Source organism: Plecotus auritus, assembly GCF_963455305.1.
Source record: "Plecotus auritus genome assembly, chromosome: 8".
NCBI lineage: Eukaryota > Metazoa > Chordata > Mammalia > Chiroptera > Vespertilionidae > Plecotus > Plecotus auritus.
Window position 1 is genome coordinate 173,624,998 of NC_137782.1, and position 25,684 is coordinate 173,650,681.

At 59.6% G+C, this 25,684-nt stretch overlaps 2 protein-coding genes across 2 annotated transcripts in view; both read right to left on the minus strand.

Annotated features, from left to right (window-relative positions):
* Positions 1-727: 727 nt before the first annotated feature.
* On the minus strand, positions 728-8,036 carry KLF11 (KLF transcription factor 11). The gene is made up of 5 exons (XM_080684758.1): positions 7,808-8,036; positions 6,137-6,400; positions 4,037-4,964; positions 1,087-1,343; positions 728-899 (listed from the first exon to the last, which is right to left on the minus strand). Exons 1-5 carry the CDS (start codon positions 7,847-7,849, stop codon positions 825-827), a joined length of 1,566 nt encoding a protein of 521 aa, XP_080540884.1. The 5' UTR covers positions 7,850-8,036; the 3' UTR covers positions 728-824.
* A 10,297-nt stretch (positions 8,037-18,333) lies between these two features.
* Positions 18,334-25,684, minus strand: part of GRHL1 (grainyhead like transcription factor 1) — a gene marked incomplete at both ends in the record, with an annotated part of 38,976 nt that continues 31,625 nt past the window's right edge. Inside the window, 7 exons of the mRNA XM_080683506.1 lie at positions 18,334-18,448; positions 19,487-19,551; positions 20,238-20,323; positions 20,616-20,707; positions 22,309-22,346; positions 23,625-23,764; positions 24,888-24,939. Of these exons, the coding sequence (XP_080539632.1) occupies positions 18,334-18,448; positions 19,487-19,551; positions 20,238-20,323; positions 20,616-20,707; positions 22,309-22,346; positions 23,625-23,764; positions 24,888-24,939 (588 nt within the window). The remainder of the gene's footprint in view (positions 18,449-19,486; positions 19,552-20,237; positions 20,324-20,615; positions 20,708-22,308; positions 22,347-23,624; positions 23,765-24,887; positions 24,940-25,684) is intronic.

The window sequence follows — 25,684 nt, forward strand, 5'->3', positions numbered from 1 at the left end:
CTGTACTTGGGGGTGTGCAAAGCACAGAGCTGGACTTGGGGGTGTGCAAAGCACAGAGCTGGACTTGGGGGTGTGCAAAGCACAGAGCTGTACTGGGGGGGAAGCTCCTCCCACCAGTGAGGCCACGCCCCGCTGCTCTAAGGAGGCGCTCTGCCCACAAAGTACTAGGCGGGGCCTCAGGAAGTCCCTGCCGGCTGGCGGGGCAGCTGGGTTGCATTATCTTCTTTTCTTCTTTTTCCCCCGGTGTCTGAGGTACGAACAGGGAACTGCGAATGCTGTGCTCTCCACAGAGCAGAAGGATCCTACCGAGGCCCCCTGGCCACAGGGTGTCTGTCTGTCCGTCCGTCTGTGGAGTGTGTTTAAGTCCTCCTGTGGGTACATCCGGCACAAGTCACACCGCGGACACAGGCGACTAGTTCTATGCAACCACCGCTTGGATCCTGGGGCCACAGCTGCGGAGGAATGGCTGCCTGGGGCGTCCGCGGAGAACGGCATGGGGGAGCTGCCTGCCCCGCGTTCCCCCCCTCTCTCTGAGACCCTGTCAGCCGGTTCCGATGCTAATCAACTCTTTGCTCTAAAAGGCTGATTACAGACTTGTGATTTTTTTTTTTTTCCTGGCTGCATAACGTTTCAAGGTTACTGAAAGAAGGGTTCTTAGAAAGACGTGAACCGTTGAAAGGACTGCAAAAGCATCGATCTAGAAACTGGTGATCGGAGTACCAACAATATAAACCTTTTCATAAAAAACAGTATAAAGTCATACCCTGCCTCATCTCTACAAAAGGGGAATAGAAAGGCTGTAAAAAATCCAGATTTTGTAAAATTTATTGCCGAAATGTTTGGATGCTGGTGACTGAGATGGTCGGATTTTCTTCCGTTTCCTTAAAACACTTCTGGAACTACGAAAGACACGGAACAGGGTCTCAACCAAAAAGAGAACAGGTAACATACGCTCATCAGAACCAGCCTCTGCTCTGCCCAGCCCCCAGGACAGTGGTGCTGGGAGAGACCCCACCAGTCCGTCCCTTGGAAAGTTCCCACGGGCAGCTCCCGGCCGGCCCTTCAGGCCGAGGCCGGCCTGCTCACCAGCGGGCTCCTGGGTTTCTCCGCCGAGGCGATCCTGTTCCGCTTGCCAACCTCTGCCTGCCAGCCAGGTGGCTTCTTGGTGGTCATGTGACGCCGGGCGTGCTTGGTCAGGTGGTCGCTGCGCATGAAGCGCCGGTCACACGCGGGGCACGCGAACTTCTTCTCCCCGGTGTGAGTGCGGCGGTGGCGGGACAGCTCGTCGGAGCGCGCGAACTTCTTACCGCAGCTGGCCCAGCTGCAGCTGAACGGCTTCTCCCCTGTCGGCGAGAAAGCACACATCACAGAAAACTGAGTGTTCAGCACCTACCGCGCCTGTGCTGTTTTTAATTTAATTTAATTTTATTTTTTTTAAATATATTTTTATTGATTTCAGAGAGGAAGGGAGAGGGAGAGAGAGAGAGAGAGAGAGAGAAACATCAATGATGAGAATCACTGATCGGCTGCCTCCTGCACGCCCCCTACTGGGGATCGAGCCTGCAACCCGGACATGTGCCCTTGATCAGAATCGAACCCGGGACCCTTCAGTCCACAGGCCGACGCTCTGTCCACTGAGCCACACCAGCTAGGGCTAACCCGTGTTGTATTTAAATTTGTTCCTCAGAATCTAGGACAACAGTAATACCCAGTTAAACTGGTATCGGGCTACCTAGAAGTCAAGAAATCCTCCAAGATGCATTTCTTCCTGCCGCACCTGAGATGCAACTGGCAGGGCCCAAGGATGTCAAATCTTTCAAAAGCTATCTTTAAGTTAAAATAAATCTTCACCCTGGCCGGTTTGGACGAGTGGATAGAGCATCTGCCTGCGGACTGAAGGGTCCTAGGTTCAACTCTGGTCAAGGGCACATGCCCAGGTTGCGGGCTCGATCCCCAGTAGGGAGCGTGCAGGAGGCAGCCAATCAATGATTCTCTCATCATTGATGTTTCCATCTCTCCCTCTCCCTTCCTCTGTGAAATCAATAAAAATATATTTTAAATAAATAAACAAATAAATCTTCAACTGTTAGCTTGTGGTAAGGGGAAGACTTTTTTCCTTAATGAGTATTCTTTTTTTAAAACACTGATTTTTAGAGCTAGAAACGGTTGCTGTATCTCTAAACCGATTTGTTGTTCCACTCACAGATACATTCACTGGTTGACTGTACGTGCCCTGACCGGGGATCGAACCATGACCTCCTGGCTCATAGGTCGACGTTCAACCACTGAGCCACTCCAGACAGGCAACACCAAGAGTTTATATCCAGTCCTAACCGGTGTGGCTCAGTGGATAGAGCGTCAGCCTGTGGACTCAAGGGTCCCAGGTTCGATTCCCGTCAAGGGCATGTACCTTGGTTGTGGTCACATCCCCAGTGGGGGGTGTGCAGGAGGCAGCTGATTGATCTTTCTCTCCCATCGATGTTTCTAACTCTCTCCCTCTCCCTTCCTCTCTGTAAAAAATCAATAAAATATATTTTTTAAAAAATCGTCATTCTCCCCTTAAAAAAAAAAAAAAGAGTTTATATCCAGTCGGACAGTCAAGTACCTAAGAAACTAAAACACGAAGAAGGAAGCGTGGTGGGAAATACAGTACGCCGCTCGGGTCAAGAAGGAAAGAGATCAGGAAACGCTTGTAAGAACGGCTTTGGGAAGGCCCTTCCAGCGTTTCCAGAGAGGAGAGATGGGCAGAGGGTGGCAGGTGAAGGGCAGGATGTGGAGCTGGGGAGGGAAGGTCAAGGTGGAGCGGCAGGTGCGTGGCGGGCCAGGCTCGGAGCCTGCACCTGAGCCATCAGCCGCCCGCCCCGCGGAGTGGAGGCCTAGAGCTCCCTTTGTAAGGCCCGCCCGCCCACTCCAGGCTGCTCCATGCTCAAGCGGTGTGACGGGGCGGGCCCCCTCCCGCCGCTCCCTCCCGGCCCTGCCCCCTCTGCGCTGCTGTCCCACAGGCCACCAGCAGACACCAGCTGATGGGAGGGATTTCAGGATCAGAGTCTATGGAACAATCTTCGCTGCAGAACCTGAGCCTGTTACTGTGTCTGTGCGTGTGTGTGTGTGTGTGTGCGTGCGTGTGTGTGTGTGTGTGTACCCTGAAAGGCGAGTTTAACATCTGACTGCTCAACCACAGCACCCTTCAGAACAAGACGAGAGAACCCTGGCTCAGAGAGCAGTGTGTCCCGGACCCCCGAGAGCCCGCCCTCGTCGGCCCAGGCAGAAACCCTACCGGGGCCCTCACACCTGGTACACAGCAGGCAGCACCGGCCCCAAGCTACGTAAACACGAACTTAACGGAAACGTCAAGTTCCGTTTCTTAGCCGCTGTCCACATTTCAAGGGCGTGTGGCTCGCGGCTACCCTGATAGACAGAGAAAATTTCCATCTTGCACAAGCTTCTACTGAATGCAGCTAAGACAATTAAGAGACCACTAAGTCGTTATACTTTGTGTGACTTCTGAATGAAAAACTACATATTCCCCAAAGAAAACTCTACTCCTTCACGTTTTAAATATTCCAGGAGTTCCGGCTTTTCCACACACTGGAGAGACCTGCCCCGTCGTAACCCTAAGGCCCACTGATGTTAACTGAATGGGAGTGCAGTTTCCAAAACGCAGAGAGAGAACGGGATGTCCCGGCCACGTGAAGAGAAAGGGGCAACGTCACCCTAAACCAGGGGTGGGCAAACTTTTTGACTCGAGGGCCACCATGGGTTCTTAAACTGGACCGGAGGGCCGGAACAAAAGCATGGATGGAGTGTTTGTGTGAACTAATATAAATTCAAAGTAAAGGAGCGGAGGGGAGAGCAAGAGAACCGGATAGAACAGCCGGATCCGGCCCGCGGGCCGTCGTTTGCCCAAGGCTGCCCTAAACGCTACCCAAGGATCGCAGTCACAGGACGCCTACATGCTGTGTCCGGGGCGCGCCGATGCCGTGTTCTAGGAGAGCCACAGCTTCCCTGACCAGGGATCGGCGCTCCCCACGCCTACCTGTGTGGGTGCGGAGATGGGCCTTGAGGTGGGAACTTTTGAAGTAGGTTTTCCCGCAGCCTGGGAAGTGGCAAACGTAGTTCCTCCTCCGGGAGAAGTCCACGTGAGGGGCTCCGTTGTGACTGGTGGCGATGAACACGGGGGCCGGGGCAAGAGGCAACAGCCTGGTATTGCCCGCAGCCAGGACACCTGCCGGGGAGCCGGAGGCGGGCTGGGGGAGCGCCCCCTGGGGCAGGACCAGCATCACAGCTCCCTGAGGCACAGGTGGGCCCCTGAGCACGGGCGGGGGCCCTGGAGCAGCGTGGGGTAGAATGGGTGTGACGGTCCCGGCCGATACTGGGGGAGGTGCCTTCAAAAACGCCGGCAACATGCCACTTTGTCCAGTCACGGGGATCATTTGGCAAAGGACGGGAGGGCTGGGGGCGGGGACAGAGATCGGAGGCGGGGTGCCCCCTGGCAAGTCATTCTCATCGTTCTGTGGTGAGGAGGGTGCGACTGCAACTGGCCGACCTGCCTGCTGGCCTTGGTCGGGGGGCACCCAGTCGCCAGACTTCTCGGGGCGAGGCGGGCAGGGCCCCGAGTTCAAGGTGAGGGAAGGGTCTCCGAGGTGCGCGTCCCGCCAAGCTCCCGCGTGTCCCCGAAGCGGTGCTGCTCCTTCCCTGTGGTCCGGAGGCTGGCGTTCTGGAGGCCGGGTGGCAGGAATGCGGCCAGGAGCGGGACTCCCCAGGGCGTGGGGGGTGGCACGGGCCACCACGGCCCTGCAGGGGGCGCCAGGGGCCGGCTCCAGCAGCTCTGGCTTCGAACCCGGCAGGCTGCTCTCCTCCCTCCGGCTCAGGGCGCCGGCTGCTCTGGAACCGGGTGCTTGGGAAGGAACCAGGGTTCTCGTCAGCGGCTCCGGGAGGTCAGGGCTCTGAGGAGGAGTCATGCACTTGGGGGGAAGGAAAAGACGGTGTGGGAACGGCTGCTGTGGTCACATTTGAAAAGGCATTTACTTTGATGGGATGCTCGCAACGCCTTTACAGACACCGGCCCACGCCTTTACAGACACCGGCCCACGCCTTTACTTCCTGGTCTCCCCCCTTTGCTGACCTCCCAGACGGATCCCTTTGCTCGGCTCTCATCCGTGCCGCTCCTGGGCCCGCACAGTGACTGAAATGAGCCACGTAAGCATTCGGACTGTGATGAGAAAACAAATTTACGCTCAAGGGAGAGCTTTTCACAGTACTTTCGGGTTCTCAGAAATGTCTTTGAAACCCCAGCGGTACTCACTGGATACACCCTCAGCCAGGGCCCACTAGATGAGGCCAGGTACACCCATCAGAGCGACGATGCCCAGAGGCCACGCTCTAACCAGCGTCTGCCCAAACCAAGCCTCTCTGTACCGCCCCAACAATTCCGCTTTTCAGCCTCCCGGGGAAGAGCCCTTGCCAAGAGCTCCGAGGGGCTCGGCAGCCAGGCCAGCCCTCCGCAGTCCGCTCCACCGCACGCACGCACGGCCCTTCTCATCCCTCTCCAAGCGGTTTCCCACCGTCTCCGTCCAGCGCCAGCTCCCAGCCCAGGACCAGGAGGTTACCACGTTCACTTCTGCTGGCCACAGGCAGCTCTCCCCTCTCCAGGCGGAGGAGCCGCTGCTCCCGCAATGGCACAGCCGCAGTGAGTTAAGGAAACAAAAAACAATGCCTGGTTGCAGCCAACTCACCCAAGGAAGAAGCTGGCGGCCACAGGGAGGCAGGGGCCAGTATTCCCACCGGCCAACGCGGCACAGGCTTTCCCCAGCCGCCACCCACTTACCCTGTTCCTGGACTCGGTCATCGGGGGGACCTGGTCCCCACCCTGCAACTGCCCAGGGAAACGAGGACATTGTACTTTCTCAAATCCATCTGCAGGCTTTGTCCTATGCACATTTTAGCCCTGCACCTGCCTGCAAGCTACGGTCGGTCCATGGAAAGACGAAACAAAGCTTCATCTTAGCTCCTTCGCAGGGAGGCTGTGCGCTTGCTTGCCAGCCTCCCAGGGAACCTGCCCACGCGTTCCTCAGCTCGTGTACGCATTCCAGGTACGCTAGCCACTGCGCAAAACTCCCCTCTCCCCGCCTCTTACCAGCAAGGAGTGGAAGTCCTTCGGCAGCTCGGGTGTGGCTTCGTCCACCAGCAGGGGGGTGGTGACATCCCCAGAGTCAGACACGGGGGTGAGGGGTCTGATCTTCCATAGGTCGCCGGTCTGGGACCTTTGACCCCAGGAGCTCATGCAAACAAGAGCCTCCACAGCTTCGATGTCGTTCAGCTCCAAGAGGCTGCACGCGGACCGTTCGCTGTCACGCCGCTTCCTCTCCAGGATGGACTCACATATGTCCACGATGTCGACCTAAAGGCGGGGGACACAACAGCTTCTCAGTCCCGGGAAACGCAGAGGAAGGCACGTGGACACGCGCACCGGGGGCCTGCACTCACACGTCACACACGCACCGCACGCCCAGCGAGCTCCGCTCCAGGGAGAGATGCCACCAGAACATCCCGACCGCTTTGCCTTCAGGCCCATGTTCTGAGGACTGGGCGTGGCGGGCCAGCCGTTCCCACAGAAAACCCTGGTTCTTAAAAAGGCTCTTGCTATCAAGTTCCTGTTCTTCTTTGGAAACTGATAAGACATTAACTCCAGAGGTGGGAGCCCAAGTGGCCCATCACACCGGGAGGAAGGGACACGGCCTCCATCCATGCTTTCTGGTGGGTTGAGACGAAGGCATGGCTCTTCCCAGTTGGCAAAGCCACTGGCAGAGCGTCCCCTGTGGATGCATTTTGGGCAACGTTCTGGAGCCTTCCCCACGGCCGCCAAGCAGAACTTCGGGGCCGGAGGCTGAACTCCATGGGCCCCAGGAGTGTTAAGCCTGTTCCTGGTCTCGGGGACCTAAGTCCCACCTTCATGCTTCCAGGCTAGTGGCTGGGGGGGGGGGGGGGGACGGCCGGGCAGGGGTGAGAGGAAGCGTCTGATTTCCGCCACAACCCAGGAGGCTGTCTTCCCAGGCGCCACACCCGCTCTTTTTCAGGCGGGAAGTAACTTTAAGGCCACGAAGGTGCACGTTTCTACTTAGCGAGCCCGCATCAAACCCTCTGCTCCCGCTCGGGTTCCCCGCAGGGCACACCGGCAAGCAGGCAGCCTGACAATCGCTCTGGCCCAGCTCTCCCGGGGCCTCGGACAAACTGGGAGGTCACAGGCGTGACTTCATGCGGGGGGCGCGGGGGAGGAGGACGCGCAGAGTTTCCAGACCGTCTCTCCGACCCTCGCGCTCCACGCGTCGCGACGACGCGGTGCCAGGACTAGCCAGCGACCTCCCCGCAGCCCTCGGGGCGCGACTGCAGGAGCCCCAGGATGAGGCGAAAGGCAACCTGCGAGCCCCGCTCCCTGGGCACCGCCCGCCCGCAGCGCGGGTTCCCACAGCCCCGGCCCCGCCCCGCCCCGCCGCCCGCATGCCGCGTTCCCGCCAGCCGCTCCCCGCCCGATGGTCACCACCTCCCAGCCTGGTGACGTCACTGCCTGGAAATAGCCCCGCGCCCACAGCCTGGGCGGCGCCGCTGCGGGGCGCGAGACAAAGCTGCGGTGGGTGCCGCGGGGCACACGCCCCCGCCCAGCCCCAGCGGCCACCGCCCCTCCCGGCGCCGCGACACGTCCGGGCTCCTAAAGGTGCGGCCACAGCGAGGCCCCGCACGCCCCGCCCTCCCTCGCGTCTCGGCCCCGCATCCTCCGCCTCGCCTCTCGCTCCTACCCACGGCCACTCACCGCGCGCGCCTCGCCGGGACCCGTGGAGGTCGGCGTGTGCATGGTGCCGGCAGCCCCGAGGCAACAAAGCGCCGGCAGGGCGGATGCTCCGAGCGCGGCGGCGGCTGCACGTGCGTGGCGAAGGCACCTCCGCGACCCGAGCTCCAGGGGCCGGCACGCGCCTCCGCCCGCCCGCGCCGCTCTGCCCGGCGCGGCCCTGGCGGTGCGGGAGGGGCGGGGCGCCCGCCGAGGGCGCGGCCGCGGGGGCGGGGCGGGAGGCAAACCAAAATACACCGGGGCGGGGCCGGGTGCTCACCAGCCAATGGGCGCGGGCCCCTGCTCCGCCGGCCAATGGGCGCGGCGGGGCGCCGCGTGATCAAAGCCTGGCCGCGGCGTGATGCGAGGGGCGGGGCGCGGCACGTGTCGTGTCGGCGCGAGGGGGCGGGGCCCGGGGCCTGGAAAGTAGGGGAAAGGTCCCGGCGGCGGCGCGGGCGGCGCGGCTGTGGCCGGGGAAGTCCCCGCTCCTGGACAGGGTGACTCGGGAGGGGACCGCGTTTAAAGGGGCCGCCGCCCGCCGCCCCATGAACTGAATCAGTGCCCCTGGAGGCCTCAGCCCGGCCCCGCTGGCTTGTTTTTTCGTGTGGATGAACCTGCTATGGGCCCCGAGGAGGGCATCGCGGACCAGGGAGAGCTTTGGAAGCGGGCTGGCTGGCTCCAGCTGACCTGCCGGCATCTGCTTCTCCCTGCAGCGCCCAGAGCCGGGTCCCAGGCCAGTGTCCGTCCCTGACACCCTCCCCAGGCAACTTTCAGTTTCCACTCTAAGATATTTTCTTAGTGATGTCAGAGAGGAAGGGGGAGGGAGAGAGAGATGGAGACATCAGCGATGAGAGAGGATCATGGATCGGCTGCCTCCTGCACAACCCACACTGGGGATGGAGCCCGCAACCCAGGCCTGTGCCCTGGCTGGGGATTGAACTGTGACCTCCTGGTGTATAGGTCCACGCTCAACCACTGAGCCACACCGGCCGGGCTCAGTTTCCACTCTTAAATGAGGTCCGGAGAAGCCAAGACAGGTAATCCAGGTAATCCGCTGAAAGATGCCTGGTGAAACCCGCCCATTCTTCCCAGACCCAGCGTCAGTATCACCCCCTCTGGGAGGTGTCAGGCCTGCGTGAGAAAGAGACCCCAGCACCTTTCCCCCCTCAAGCGGAGAAGGAAACAAACAGGTGGGGCTCAGGACTCTCACGGGCCTGCTCTGGTTGAGTAGGGTGACGCCATTCCTCAGGTCCTCACCTTTGATGAGCGGTCACGCTGTTTCTTTAGTGATTTGTTCATTGGCTCCGCAATTAACCCTGCAAGGTTAGGGAGCTTGTTTAATTCACTGCAATCCCCCCCGCCCCCCACACCTGGCTCACTGCAGGCGACAGTAACTATTGGTTGAACAAGCGAATGAAGGTGAGCACCTACTGGGCCGCCCAGGTGGCTCTCCTGCAGACACCTCTCATGTTGTATCCAAACCTGGATGTCTCACCTCCAGCTACCCCCAAAATCCCAGGGTCATCTTGGACTCCTCCCTCCCCTGCACCCGCGCCTTCTGCCAATCATTTCACGCCCCTCTTCTTCCTAAATATCTCTCAAACTATTCACTTCTCTCGGTGGCCGCTCCTGCCTTCATCCGGCTACCGTCCTCGCTCACCTGAATTGTCACCATTGCCCCTCCCAACAGGTCTCCCTCCCTCCAGCCTGGCCGCCTACCATTAGCCCCTGGTCTCACTGCCCGAACGGGAAGCAGAGAGGGTAGCCACCCGCCTGCAAGCCCTCAGCTGGAACGCAGGCAGCTCTGGACTGGGGCTGCGCCTGCTGCCTGGGCAGGCCTCCATGACTGGGCAGCGCGTCCCGCATCCTTTCCAGCCAGTTCTCCCAACACAGAACCTTCGCACGTGGCGTTCCTTCCGTGCCAGACGCCCAACCCTGCCGTCCCGCTCTGTGGGCCCCGCGCGACTCCTCGGGGAAGCCTTTCCTCACTCCGCACAGCAGGGCCACTCAGCAGAGCCGCTTGGGAGTCAGACCTGATCCAAACCCCAGTCCTGAGTGTGGCCACGCCCAGGCTGGCAGGGTCTCACGCCTGTAGAACAGGAGGCGGTAGCGGGCGCCCCCCCCCACCCCCCCACCCCCCGCCCCCCCACCCCCCCACCCCCCCGCCCCCCCCCCCCCCCCCCCGCCAGGAGGCTGGCGCCCCAGGAGGCTGGCGCCAAAGCTCTCACTCCGGTTTCTGTTTCTGCTCCCTGGACAGCGGCAATTCCTGGCAACTCAGGCCGCAGGCTGGCTCAGGGCTCTCCAGGCATAAGGCCCTCTTCTTCTCACGTCTAGCCCTTGTTCCAGACAGACAGACAGACAGACAGGTCTTCACTCATGCTGGTCCGTCCTCCGTTCTACCCCACATCTACCCAGATACCCCATTTCCATGAAGCCTTTCTACACGCACACACATGCGCGCGTGCACACAAACACACCCACACACCAGGCTGTGTGGTGGCTGCCACGTCCTGGCTCCTGGGCCTGCCTGTAACAGGGATATTGATGTGTTTTAAACTAAAGACCGTCCCTCAGAGACCCCACTGAGCCCTCGCGGCCAGAGCCAGCAGCGGCAGGCAGACTGGACACGGATAACTGCTGTATAAAGCAGATGCCACCCTCTCTCGTGTGTCCTTTCAGGGAGAGTGTGTGTGTGCAAACATACTGTGACACAGGATAGCCTTGGGTCCCACACGGAGCCAATGCATTGGTGTTTCTCCCAAGTTCCCAGACGTCGCTGACACCGCTGGGCCCGGGACCACGCTGTGAGCACAACTGGGTTCGTCTTAACGCAGGGGTCGGCAAACGGCGGCTCTGTTGACTGATGAGTTTGCAGAGCACTGGTCTCATGCCCTGGTTTTGTGGAAACAGACCCAGAGAACAGAACTACCCCAGCCACCCCGAGCGGGAGCGAGAGATGCCCAAGACCCACGCCTCCCGACGACGCCCGACTCGGCGCCTCCACCAGGTTACAAGGCCACCTGGACGCATGCCCCAGGGCGACTGTCCCCAGGTCAGCCCGGGAGAACCCCTTTGGCGGCCAGGCGGCGCTGGGCCATGGCACGCACTCCCTGTGGGCCCGGGAAGGCGGCCTAAGGGCCCCGTGGCCGCCAGCCCTGCTGTCCAGCCAGCTGCCTGCACCTGGTCAGCCGCCAGCCCGGCTTCCCCAGTGACCCAGTTCGGCTGGAAGCAGCCCAGCCGGGCAGCAGGGCCAGCGGGCAGCAGCTCAAGGCGTTGGTAGCGTGGCCAGTGGTAGTGGGCCCACGCTGGCCAGCCCCTGGCTCGGCACAGAGATGGTTTTAACCCTCGAAGAGGCCGTCCCCACCTCAGAGCTGAGCACAGCAGGACCTGAGGAGCCACCGGCTCCGCCCTGAACAAGGAGTCTAGTGACCAAGTTGGTCACATTAGCCACAGCATCGCCAACAGTGTGCCAGCCTGTTGGCATTTTCCCATGGCCTGGCGTAACGTGTACGTAGACTTTGCGTTCATCAGCGCCCCCTGGTACAGCGGGGGACGTCGAGGCCGGGGAGGGGTGAGGATCCTGCCCAGCCAGGCTCGAGTTGGCTTTGTTGGGTTTTTAGGTCACACGTGTATGCGCTGCTGTCCGCCTCACACTGGTTTGCCGTTCACCCAGGATGTCCTGCCCTGGCCCCCAAGGACAGCCCAGGTGCGTGAGTCTTACAGACCCTCCGGGAGCCCCTCGCCCCGCAGCATCCCGAATCCTCCGTCCTCCGCTCTGAAGTGGGAGGAACACTCCTCCCTGGCCGAGTGGTTCTAGGAACTAGAGGTGGTGTCCACACCACGGGGCACCCACAGGCACCCACGTCCCCGCCCGGGGAGGGCTTTTTTGGCTGGACGGGGCCCAGTCCGCCCCTCGTGTCAGCCTGTGCGTGTGTGGTGTGTATGGTTGTGTGTGTGTGTTGAGTGTATGTGTGGTGTGTGTGGTGTTGTGTGTGTGGTGTGTACGTGCTATGTGTGTGGTACGTATGGTGTGTGTGGTGTATGTGTGTGGTGCTGTGGTACGTGTGTGTTGTATGCTGTGTGTGTGTTGTATGTTGTGTGTGTGGTGTGTGTGTGTTTATACTTATGCTGGGGAAGAGGGAGCAGCAGGGACCTCCCCCCTGCAGAGGGCAGGGCGTGGGGCGGCTCCAGCTGCCCTGAAGATAAGGCTGGGCCAAACCGAAACCGAAACTCGCAAGCAACTGCCCCCAGAGAAAGAATGCCCCCAGCCACGCACGCCCTGCCTGGAGGGCGCACCTTATCTCACAGCCGGCCTTCCTCTCTGCAGGCTGTCAGGAGCCCAGCGGAGGGAGGGGCAGGGGAGGGGGGCTGGGCCCTCAGCGGCTGACTGTGCCTCTCACCCCCATGCACTGATGTCCGTTGTGGCTTGAAGGCAGCCGGGATGGGGATGGGATGCTCACTCCGCAGCGACCAGCAGAGCCTTCGTTTGGGGGTTCGCTTGGAAGGGTCAGGCCTCGCCCTGTCTCTCCTCTGGGGATTCACAGCACAGCAGTGCGGGGTCTGGAGGCCGACTCGGGGGTCGGTCCCCGGTTAGGAGGGGTCTGAGGGCAGGTTCCACCGCCTGGGCCCGTGACACCTCCTTCCTAGGCTCAGCTCTGCTCAGCAAAGGAGCGCAGCAGCATGCGCACACACACATACATGCGTGCGCGCACACATGCACACACGCGCACATGCACAACACATGTGCACACGCAGATGTCCTGCAGTCTTCAGATGGCCATGGCCTGAGTGCTCGTGGATCTGGGTTCAGGGCAGGGCCTGGCGGCCTCTCGCTTCCCAGACTCAGGCGCAGCCTCTGGGGAGTGGCCCAGAGATCCTGGGTTGGGGGCCCTTAGACCCTGTCACGTGCCTCCCTCGGTCCCAGCAGCTGCCGGGGAGGCGAGGTGGACCCTCTCAGGGTGACCACTGCGGACAGGGTCTCATCGCCCCGAGTGGAGGCCCAGGCGCCAGGGGAGACGCCGAGGACCTAGTGGGACACACTGTGGTGGCATCAGCTCTGCATGTGGGGGGGACAGGGAGAGGGGACACAGTCATTTCCAGGAGCAGGTCCAGGTCATCTTAAACAACTTTAAAACAGCTTCATGGAGGCATAATTCATACACCATAGACTGCAGGTCCTTAAAGTCACAGTTTACGTCTGACACATGTGTACCCCCATGAAACTACCGTCACCATCAAGATAACAAACATCTCCATCCCCCAAAGCTCCCTCATGCCCCCTTGGGGCCCCCCTCCCGCCCCTCCCGGTGCCCACCCAGTCCCAGGCAATCACTGTTGGTTATTTGTGTATGTGCGCGTTTAAATAAAAAGGACTTTCTCTGTAATGTCAGCATCACGTTAAAACAACAGAAGCCGCTGACAGCAGCAGGGTTATTGGAACCGGCCCAGTTAATACTTCCCAATTGTGACTGGGAATTTGTGAGTGTTGAACGTGGCCATTTCCCAAGAGTATGGAAATAATGCTGCACCCACGACCTCACGCTCTGTTCACTGAAATCTAAGACTCACTTCCTCCCAGGGCTTTTCTGGATTATTTTGTATTTTCTAGAGTTTTATATGAATGGAGTCATACAGTACATTGTCTTTTTCATCTGGCTTCTTCAACTCGGCACAATTATTTTGTGATTTACCCACGCTTTGGGTGTGTCAAATACAGAAGCTACAGCATTCATCCAGGGAAGTCACCGAGCAAAAACAAACCCGGGAAGGAAAAAGAGTCTGAATTCCAGAACAGCCACATTCCATTGTGTACAATGTTCCGTTTCAACAACAAAAAGAAACAGAGATGCAAAGAGACGGAGAAGTAGGGCCCACAGACAAAGAAAACAAAACCAGTAGCAACTGTCCCAGACACTGGACTTACTAGACAAGGACTTTAAACCAGTTATTTTTAATCTGTTATGAGGTCAGTTCACAGACATAAGGGAACCGTGTCTAGAGAACTAAAGCATGAGAATGATGTTGCCCCACACAGTGGCCCTGGGGTGCTGGGGGCTGGCCCAGGCCTCTGTGCCCTCTAACAGCCTCTCAGAGTTGCGCAGGCATGGCTGCCACTACAAGTCAGGGCTGGGGGAGGGGGGGCGGGCCTAGATGCCCCTCAACCCCAGAGGGAGCTGGAAGGAAGGCAGCAGCCAGCCAGGCCTCTGAGCCAGGGGATGGGCCAGCTGCTACTGAGCGGGGCACTCTGCTTGGAGGAGAGACTGCGCGAGAATGAAAGTGGAGAAAGGGAGTCAGCTATTGGGAGTGGGTGGAACTGGGAGGGACACCTGGTCTTCAGGCAGCCAATGCCCTGCGGCCCTGGGACGGCTTCCAGGCAGCCAGCTCGGCCTCTGCTGCTGTGTGATGTGGGGCAGCCTCTAAGCCTCTCTGAGCATTGGCTTTTTACGAAGGGGAGATAATGACCCCAGCCCTCCCACGAAGGCAGAACCTCCTCCCCCACAGCTTCTCCCCCGGGGTCCTCCTGAAGAGGGGCTACGGCCCCCAGGGCACCTCGCCCTCTGGAGCCACTCAGCCTGCCCCACCCCACCCCCTCCCGTCCTGCCTGGCTTGCGGATGTGTGCTTACTCTTATCACAGCCGACAGGCAACCAGAGCTGAAGGGCTCCGTGTGGCACCCGGTAACGGGCCTGTGTGGCTGCCAGGCTCACCTCACGCTTCCTCTGCAGCCGGGGGACAAGGCGTCCACTGCCCCGCTCTGTTCCGGGACACGGACGGCGGAGGGGGCGACGGGGGAAACCTGGCCTTCCGGAAGTGGGGGGCTGCAGGGAGAGCCCGGCTGGCCTCTGTGCCCACACGGAGGGAGGCCAGGAGCGCCGTGTCCACCTGGACCACCCTTCCTGCACCATGGAGTCCAAGCTCTGGGCAAGCAGGCCCCCACATCGCCCAGCTTGGGAGTAGGGTCACCCCCAGATGCTGCCCCAAGCTGGGGAGCTCTGGGCTTAGATACCCCAGCCAGGCAGGAGTGGAGGGCGGCTGGGCTCCCAGGCCCACAGCCGTTCTCTGGGGCCTCAGGCAGGAGAGCGCGAGTCTGCGCCTTCGTGTGGGAACATTTTTTTTAAAAATATATTTTATTGATTTTTTACAGAGAGGAAGGAAGAGGGAGAGAGAGCTAGAAACATCGATGAGAGAGAAACATCGACCAGCTGCCTCCTGCACACCTCCTACTGGGGATGTGCCCGCAACCAAGTTACGTGCCCTTGACCGGAATCGAACCCGGGACCCTTCAGTCCGCAGGCCGACGCTCCATCCACTGAGCCAAACCGGTTTTGGCAGAACATTTTTATCAGGACTTCGCTTTCCTGGAGTCGTTTTAGGTTCACAGAAAAGCACAGTCTCCACACCCGCTGCCCCCACCCATGCACAGCCTCCCCCGAGCACCCCTCGCCACAGCGGGCGTCTGCCACCACCCCCCCCAAAGCCCGCGTTCACATGAGGGCTCACCTCGCTGTTGCACAGCCTACGGTGTGGGGACCTGGGATGGTCCAGTGACAGTTCAGTAAGTGGCGCGCGGGGGGGGGGGGGGGGGGGGCGGGTCGCCCTGGACTGCGGTGCTTAAGAAACGGGAAATTGGGACAACGAACAGGTGACCTTTCCAAGGACATAAACACAGGCCTCACAGAAAACCAAGCACAAAGGGCCCCGGCTCGCCACGTCTCACTTCCCGTCACTCGGAGCAGCGCCAACCCAGACAGGACGTGGGGCCGGACGCCCGCTCGGTGGTGGGACTGAGTCGGCTCGCTTTGGATGGCCATGTGGCCCCACCTGCAAGAGAGTTACTGAGCGTGCTCTCTGACTCGGCCTTCTCCTCCAGGAGCCCGCCCCGGCCTTCTCCTGGACAGACAGGTAAGGCCAGCGGCCGCGGCCACCAGGCGCCCTCCGCCCCGCGAGCATCCGTGGCAGCGATCGGAAGATGCTATCGACACGATGGTCGCGTTCAAAACAGTCGTTCAAAAGGAAGCCCGTCTGAGGACAGAGATAAGGGGAAACAGCGGCAAGAAAAGAAAGAAATAAAAATAAAAAGCAGCAGGCCCCTATTGCCAAACAGTGTGCCTCGGGGGCCGAGTCTGCAGGAAGGACTGGGTGTCTGTGGAGACCCGTCCCGGGTTCTCCGGGGAGTGAGACTGGGGGTAGGAATCGCTCCCGCTGAGCACTCCTCTGGAGCCCAGCACTCACCCTGAAGGCCATGCTTTTGCCCTCACTCCCGGAAGCCAAGCGCCGAGACAGAAGCAGCGCGGTGACAAGGGGAGGAAGAAACGCTGCAGCACGTGGGGCGGGAGCAGGGGGACCCCGGAGCTCCCTGCAGCGTGGCAGCGGCAGAGCCCAGGCCCCGGAGGTGGAGGACGCCGCCGGTGGCCAGGGCGGACCCGCCCCTAAGGATCCCGACCCGAGGCCCGAGGGGGAGGGTGGAGATGCGCAGTGTTGTGGGACTGTACGGGAGCGTCCGTCATCCATGTGACGGTGCGGCCATCGGAGTGTGTTTCCGTGTGTCACAGCGAGGCCCAGCTACCGGAACATGCGCACAGCAGCTGCTTGACTTAGAAATCCTGATGAACCGAAACATTACTGGTAGGTTTTTAACCCAAACACTTTCTGTGCCGCTTTTAAAAACCAAGAACACTAAGATTTCAGGCCTAAAGTGTTTGCCCGCGGCTCTCACGTTACATTCTGGTTAACAGTGGAAGCTTATGGTTATTATTTAGGGCCCCTCACGGAACCAGTTCTGGGATTGTTCCAGAGCCCTGGAGGGATGTTCATATGGGGCCGAGGGTGAGGCCGAGGGCGAGGGCGAGGGTGAGGCTGAGGCCGAGCAGAAACTGCCAGCAAGTCCCGTCTCGGCTCTGCCTCTTTAAGATCTCAGACCCTGCCGGCCGGCCGGCCTAACAAAAGGGCACATTCAAACGGACAACAGGAAATGACATCTTATGAGATAGGCACATAAATTTAATCCCGTTGGCTTAAAATACATCTTCAATGATACAATTAAAAACAGTAAACAAGACACAATCAATTTCATAAAACACAATAGAAAATATTGTCATATGACCCGTGTCCCATATCTTATTTTAGAAAACCAGCAATTCAGTTCACATACTTCATTAGGATATTTTAACTCAAGAATGCTACTATCCGTTCTATTTCTACCAACTAGTTCCCTGAACCAACAGATACCCGTGATCTTATCTGTTATAAAATGACACTGTGTAGTATTCCTATATACTTAAACGTGTACAAAACGTCCCCCTGCCACGTGCGAGTCTCCTACACCCGTGACCGCTTCTACACGGTGAGTGCACGGATAACCGAGGCGTGAGGTCTGCAACGCAGTAGAACGCCCCCCCTTCTGGCAGGAAGACGGGAAGGACAGAGCTGTGTCGGCTGCATCCCTGTCGCGGCACGAGGGCACAGGGCTGGCGTCCGCACACGCCACGCGCGCCTGCAGCCCCCGCTGGGCGTCTTCCCTTTACTTCATGTGTAAACAGTGCAGATCCAGACGACAGCAGCCCGAGAGCAACGTTCCGCTCGGGGTGACTGCGTGTGCTCTGGGTTCCGCCGAGAGTGTTCGATCTGCTCGGTGGATGTTAATCGTCAAAATCACTCAGCCTCCCGTCTAGGCCAAGTCTCTCAGGTAGTTCTCATCGCATCTCTCCGTGTATGCCCCCGGACGCCGCGTGCATATATTATCTATCTGTATAAGACACGTATGTACACATTTACAGACGCGGGCCTTGGGAACTGTATTGCACTTATGTACACTGTGGACCCCGAAGGTCTGCATGAGAAAGGCAGCGGGTGCTTCCAGAGTCACGACGGGCGGTTTCGGGGACGCGCTCTGCTGGAGTAAACATGTATGGGGGGGGGGGGCGGGGAGCGGCCACGGGAGAGGGGGGACCCTTTGTTCTTGGGATGTGGCTCCCACGGCCCCGAGGCAGGTAGTGACACTGAGCTCAGGCCGGGGCACCGGAGCCTTACGGCCTCACCCACTGCCTTCCGACCTGTACCGGGCAGGCCCGCTAACACTGAAGACACGGGAGAGCCCAATAGTTGTACCGGCTGGCCACGGCTACCAGCATACACCTGGAACTAATACCACGTCATATCGAACTGAACGTGTAATAAAAATATTTTTATAAATAATGTAGCAGATATCCTAAAGGTTCCCAGAGAGTCCAGTAAATCTTGGAACAGAGTTTTCACTTTTAACCCTAAGTATTTATATCAGAAAAGGCAAGCGTAATAACAGCATACGGATTTCTCTCACCGGAGAGGAGCCAATGCAATGTGCTCACGCCATCGCCAAGCCGCGTGCGGCCCCATCTCCAGTGCGAAAGGAGTCCCTCCCACCGACACCGCTCGTGTTTGGGAGGAGGCTGACCAGGGGGCCTGCGGCTTGGCAGACAGCAAGACCTCGGCAGCACCTTCGTTGAACTGTGGGGTCCGTGGGCCAGGGCGCCCTCAGATCTCCGTGAGGGTGAGTCTGTACGACCCCCCCACCTCCTCCATCTGCAGCTGGAAGGTGTCCTCATTGGAGTAGTGCTTCACGATGTTGTCGTCCATGTTCACCAGGATCCTGGGGGGAGGGCGAGACGGGCGCTCAGGCCTGCCCCTGAAATCGGGGCGTCCGAGTGCAGCTGGCTCTGCTGCTCACTAGCTGTGACATGGGAGGCCATGACTTCAACTCCCTGAGCCTCGATCGCCCCAGCTATGGGACGGGATAATAGTGCGCGTCCTAGGGCTCAATGGGGACTTGCAACAGTGCAGGGCGTGCGCTCACAGACACACTCGCTTCCTTCTTGTTATCTCAGCGTGTAGTAACCACGCGATAGACGTAGCTATTGTAAGAACACCGTAAGGCCATGCGGAGGCACTGCATGGGTCCAGCTTTAGAAAGCGTATCAGTAAGATCAACCTATGGCAGTGGTTGGCAAACTGCGGCTCGCGAGTTTGCCGACCACTGGCCTACGGGATCTGAAGCCACAGTCTCCTGACAAAGGATCTTCCCTGGCAAGTTATCCTCAGCGCTGAACGGAACCAGCACCAAGTCCAACCCTTCCCCCCAGGCCCCCCTGCGAAGTTCCCAGGAGGATGTGTGTTAGAATTCTCTGCCCTGCGGACCCTGCTGCTTTCTGCACCAGGACGCCCCGCTCTGTGACTGCAACACGACCCAGGGCGGAGGGAGGGGCAGCAGCAAAGGCGGGGCCTCGGCCAAGACTCACTGGACCCGGGCCCTGGCCTGATCGGGGGCAGGTCTCCCGCTCTGTGCCTCGGCTGCCTGCCCTACACCCTCCAAACCCTGCAGGGGAACACCCAGCGCCGAGGTCACGTGAACAGCGAGTCACGTGGGAAGCGCCCGACCCAGCCTGACCCTGGACGGGGCTCTACAACGGGGCGTGACCCTCCGTGGGCTCTGCTGCCAAGGAGAAGAGCAAGACCCCCGGGGAGGCCGAGCCGGGGAGATGGACGGCGTGTGGGTAACCTCAGAAGAAGCACGTCCCCCCAGGAGCGCGTCAGTACGGCTCTGGACTGGGCCCGAGGGCGCGTGAGCAGCAGTCACGCTGAATAAACCAGTCTTGCTCAGGTGCCGGGAGGCCAGGGAAGGAATGCTCACCCTTTCTTACACTTCTTGAATATCTTCCCAATCTTGTCGTGGGGAACATCGTATTTGTCTGAGATCTGAAAGAGAAGAGCGATGGAAAAGAACGATAGATGGCGTTTCACTGGCTTTAACGAACAGCTATGTGTACGAATACAGTGGGACAGCCAGCTCAACTCTGATTTTCCAAATGCTTATGTCTTTCCAGGCTGGGCGGGGACAGCCTCCCTGTGGAGGGAGCTGGGAGGGAGCTCTAGATCCCGCGTGCACAGATGCCCGTAGTGTATTGTGTGTCAGCTGTTTTATTACGTAAGGCTTTGATTGCGGGCAGGTCAGTGTTTAAAGGGCGTTTCAGAGAGCAGTTTTAAGCCCGTAGAAAGGCTGGGCAGAAGCACAGAGCTGCTGCCCCCGTTACCGGCTATCATCAACCTCTCACATCAGTGCCCTGCCCTGGCTATAGGCGACGAGCTACAACGTTACGAGTTGAAGTCCACCATGTTCACTGCGTCCCCTCTGTGCTGGACACTCACGGGTTTTGACAAATGCTCCGAGACACACATCCACACAGTCACACGCATTCCGAGCAAGTGTACCAAGGCCTTGCTTTGGGGTCAGACGATGCGCATCAGCTGCGCGCCCCACGCTGGGGATCGAGCCTGGGAACCGAACCGTGACGCCTGGTTCCTCAGTCGATGCCCAGCCCCCGAGCCAGGCCGCCCGGCAGCCTCCACTGTTAAGGAGCATTACTGCAAAGCACGCTACTCACGGCCTCCATCAAGCCCTTCAAGGACGGAGTCTTGAGCATCAGGGCGTCGAAGACTTCCTCTGCCTCCTTCCGCACGTAGAGCAGCACTAATCCCCACGGGAGCGCGGAGGGGAGAGGGAAAAAGGACACGGTTCAGCACAGAGCAAAATGGGAAAGCACCGGTTAAAATGAAAAGAGGCGTCCACACCACGAACGCCACATGACCCGTCTACCACGTCCGAGGGCTCAGCTCCGGCTCTTTAGCCCTGCCGTTCGTTTACGCTCTCGCCAGGACAAGGACGTCAAACCGGACAAGGCCGGTTTGAGCGCCTGTGCTTTTGGCAGGCTGAGACCTCACTTCCAAAGTAAAAGTCCCACTGAGACATGAGGCCAACGCACCTCTCTTCGGCTCTTCGATCCGGGTCAGCTTAGCAGGCGGGGGGACCACAAAATCGTCCTCGGACCCGTACGGCCCCCTCTTCAAGTTCGAGCTGCGGAGACGAAGGCGCAGTGCGTGACTTCCAAGGCACCTGCGAGACCGGACGGGCCTGGGGCAGGGCCGAGCTCAGACTTCGGGTGACCTCCCTCTTCACCTGCTCCGCCCCCTTACTGTGTGGACACACTGGAGGCCCCGAGAGAGAGACCGACTGACCAGGGCGTGTGTGGGAGGCAGCCAATCTCTGTCTCTCTCTCTCTCACATCGATGTTTCTCTCTGTCCCCCCTTCCTCCCACTCTCTCTAAAAACCAGTGGAAAACTATCCTTAGGTGAGATTAACAACAACAATAAAAAATACAGCTGTCAGTGGAAAGGAAGCGGGGAGGCTGGAGAACGGAGTGAGAAGACTGGGGGACTGGCTGTCAAAGCGGGCTGTGGGTGCTGACGTTGTGAGGTTCCCAGTGGGCGAGCAAACAACCAGTCAAGTGACTGAAAATGAGGAAAGGAGTGCTTGGCTTCGAGCAGGATCCGCGCTTCAAGAACAGGGGTTGGGTTTTAAAAGCCTCTGTCCCGGCTTCTGGAACCTACGAGGCCTCCGACGACGGCACAGGTAGCGCCTAGGTCTGAGCACAGCGGGGGTGGCGAGGCCACCGCAGGCACCACGGAGGGTGGGCTAGGACGTGGCCCGGAGAGGGGCCCTCACCACGGGCAGCACCGCGGGGGAGGCTGCCAGGGGACAGTCGGGGCCCAGAGGCTCGGAGGTGCCCACTCGCGGGTGGGGGGGGGTTACACCTCGACAGCTGCGCGCACACCCAGCACCCAGCGGGTCTGAGCCGTTCACGCGGAGCAGGGTCCGGGGAGGAGGGAAGCACCGTGCCCGGAACAGCTGCCCGAGGTGGGGGAGCGCCAGGCCCCAGGGGTGGGGGTGGGAGGTCATGTCGGAGGATCTGGGAGCAACTGGAGGCCTTCGCCGGCCTCGGGGACAAGCTGAGCAGACAAGTGACAGTGCTGGGCCACAGTTCACTGAGCAAAATTGGAAACCGTGAGCCCACGCTGATGTAAATAAGGGGTAAGGTGAAAGTGTGATGAGGGAGGAGGGATTTACAAAGCGCCTTCCCCACAAGCACTTCTTACGGAAGGAGAGCAGAGGCTGGTGACACCCCCTGCACCGGGCAGCAGTGGGCAGTGTGCCGCCGACAGGCCTCCGGGGAAGGCAGCAGGGTCGGCCTTCCTGCCCAGGTGCACGATCTAGTCTAACCAGGAGGCGACACGGGGGGGCAGTCCACAGAACAACTGGAACCTTCCAAGGTGTTAGCTCAGGGACGGAAGGAGAGATGGGCTCCGGACTGTGGGCGGGAGGACTGACAGCCAAGTGCACCGAGTGGGTCCGCACTGGCCCCTTTCCAGGCTGCAACAACCGGCGAGACTGAGTGGGTGAGTGCCGACTGGTGCCGTGTCTCAGTGCCACTGTCCTGTCCGGGGGAGCGCGTCCTCGTCCCCGGAAGCAGGGGACATACACCAAGTTCTGAGGAATGACGGTCACCGGGTCAGACGGCTCAGGAAAACACGAGCTCTATCAGAGGTGCAATTTTCTCCCGGTTTGGGGTTGTTTCAAAATAAAAAGAACTTAGAACAAAACAAAGCGTGACTCTTACCCTTCGCCCTCCAGCTCCTCGGCGGCAATGGGCAGGACCTACAAACAGAACAATGGGCTGCTTTTCCAGTCCCTGCTCACAACAGCTCAGACCACAAGTAGTTATTCCTCGAGCGAACGCCGTCTTGAACCTGACCCAGCGAACACACCACCCTTCGCCTTGTTTTTCATCGACCAGATTCTTGGAGACGTGCTGGGCTCCTCCACGCAGGGGCGGCAGCGAGCCGGGCCCCGCCGGGGCGAGGAGAGAAGGCGCTTGCTGGCCCGTGGCCAGCGCCGCCCCTGCCGGGCTGGTATGCCTGCTTGGGCACTGCAAGCCCCGGGTGACGTAGTGCCAGCACAGGCTGTATGGCCACGAGCAACTACCGTGTTTGTTGCCTGACCCTTTCCAGAAAACGTTTGCCAAAGCTTCTCGCTAGAACTGCACAGGAGGCAGCCAGGGGGTGGGAGGTCACGTGGGAGGACCTGGGAGCAACTGGGGGCCTTGGCCGGACTCGGGGACAAGCTGGCAATGACTTGCTTCCCCCGAGACTCTGAAAACCGTGAGCCCACACAGACCTGCATCTGTCTACTGCGTGCGCGCAGACGCCTTTCCCGTGTCCACCGGCGCTCGGCGCGGAAAGCACCCTGCACTCCGCTCTCGCTCTCCCACCAGCCTCTGGTCGCCCATGTCTGTGCGCAATGGCGACCCAGCGCCCGAAACCTTGCTCTTCGCGCCAGGAGGCTGCCTGGCCCCACGGACCCCTCTGGCTCTTCCCTCCCGTCCAGACCCACGGAAGTTAAATCCACGAGATCAAAGCCTCCAACTCCAACTTCTGTGACTATTCTAGCACCTTGTAAATGAGCTAAAATCGAAATAAGCACGAACCTGGCCCTGGCCGGCCTGGCTCTGTGTACAGAGTGTCGGCTCACGGACAGAAGAATCCTGGGTTTGATTCTGATCGAGGATACGTACCTGAGATGCAGGCTCGATCCCGGCCCTGGTCTGGGCGTGTGGTAGGCAACCAATTGATGTTTCTCTCTCTCTGTCTCTCCCTGTCCCTTCCACTCTCTCTAAAAAATCAATGGAAAAGTATCCTCGGGTGAAGGTCACCAACCACCACCACCACCACCAAGCGGATTTAGGTGACGGGTCTGGCACCGCATCTCCAACGGCGCTCACACCCCCTGCACTGCGAGGACATCTCGTCACCCACGGACACTCCCAGAGCCGACGGGGCGCTGGCTCGCCTCCCCCAGTCTTGGCTTCTGTTTACAAAGCCTTCCCTTTGGTTAAGCCTCGCGTCCCTGTGGCCGCCCTGGGACCCTGCTACGTACGTGAGTGCCCCTCTGCAGGTTGGCGAAGTGCACGTCGGGAATGAAGAGGACAGGCTGCGTGTCCAGATCCACAAAGGGCTTGAAGACCGTGATATCCATGCGTTTGTGAGTGGGGAGCAGCGGCACTTTAACATCAGAAACTGGAAAAGTGAGGACACCACCGTCAGCAGCTGGTACGTACAGACCGGAGCGGCGAACAGGCTCCTCAGTGGCCAGGAGCTTCAGCCGTGGCGCCGGGAGAGGCAGGCCCCATCCCGGGACTCGGAGGAAGCGGAATGTGAAGGAACGGGCTGTTGGCGTTTCGCACACTGGAAGAACGTCTTATCAAAATCAGAGGGGAAAAGGCATCTTTAAACACACACACACACACACACACACACACACACACACACGCCCCGATCAGGAATAGACGGGAAGTGTATGGACAGAACTCGGATTCACCGTGGCTGCCCGCATCCAGGAATTCACATTCTAACACAAGGCCTCTGCCAGCTCCGACACCCCTTCCTGCTCCTTCCCTTCAGCGAGGCTGAGGGCACCGCGGTCTGACTTCTCCTTTATGAGACTGCAGGGTCCCCCCTCCCCGCCCCGGCGTCCTCGGCCACGGCTTTCCCAGTAGCCGCTCCCGGGAGTGGCGTTGGGGCGCCCCGATGCCGCAGGGGCACCTGACTAGCGGGCCAAGGGGCAAATGTCTGCTGAGCCAGCGGACGCTCGCTCGGAGAACAGATGCGCTGCGCCACGCCCTGCGGAGGGAACGGCTGGCAAAGAGCAGCGTTTTCCCTTGCGGCGAGAGAGGGTTTTGTGAATGTGAATATTGGTCACATGAAGAAGAAAAGGCTTTCCTGGCGAGATGTCCAAACTGAGGCTCTGCAGGTTCTGCAAATGTTAGAATACGAGACAGAGGGAAGCTGCTCATCTGGAATGAAGACACCCTGAGCTCTCCCAGGTGTTACTTTATCCTTAAAAATCCAGGCAAGTCCCAAGTGTGCATTCAGCTATTCACCGGCGACTGCCACCAGCGACTGCCTGCGGGGACTGACAGCTGAAACGCGGGCAGAGTCAGGAGCCCTCCTGCGCCCCAGGAGACCGCCCCTGGGCCACCCTCAGCCTCGACTGGTGGCGGAAGCCAGGCTTCCAGCCACAGCAGGGAAGCAGCCAGCGAGGCTCCCGCGGAGAGCTCAGGCGGCTCTGACAGGAAAGGGGCTGAGCCCCCGGGGCCGGGCCTGCTCACAGCATTCCCCGGGAGCGGGTCAGGGCACTTGCCTTTTCTTTTGCTCTGTTTTCGCTCTTCGTCCCTGATTTTCCGTTCGGCTCCCTGTAGGTCAAGGCAAGACAAGAGAAAACATGCTTCTGTTTATCTGACCCTCTTTGGAGTATGTGACTCTGACCCGCAGAGGTGGGGTGGGGTGGGGTGGGGACAGCTCCCCTTGGAAATGGACCCACTGCCTATTACGTTCCTGGAGCTTATCACCGCAGTTTCCTTTAAAAAGCCTATTTTTAAAAAACATTTTTTTTTTTTATCGATTTCAGAGAGGAAGGGAGAGGGATAGGAACACCAGTGATGAGAGAGAGTCATGGATCGGCTGCCTCCTGCCCAGCCCACACTGGGGATCGAGCCCACAACCCGGGCATGTGCCCTGAGTGGGAATCGAACCGTGACCTCCTGGCTCACAGGTTGATGCTCAACCCCTGAGCCACACGCACCGGGCTAAAAAGCCTGTTCTTAAAACCGTTTTTAACTCTATGGAAGCACAGGGACACAGCAGCCATCCCCTCCACAGTGGCTGTGGCCACGCTGCATGCACAGCTGGGACGCTTGCTGGCGTGTCACTGCCTTCAAAGAGCAGGGAGCCCAGTCACAGCCGCAGGGACCGGGACTCGGAAGAGGGAGCAAGCTGCCGTGGCAAACCGTGTCAGTGACCGCTTCTCTCCTAGGACAGAGGGGCTCAGAGAGAGAGACAGGAGCTCACAGAGAGGAGCTGCCGGACTCCACTCCTCAGCCACCCCACCTCTGTCCCCATTTTCTCTGAGAAAGCGCTACGTTGTCGCCGTTTCTGAAA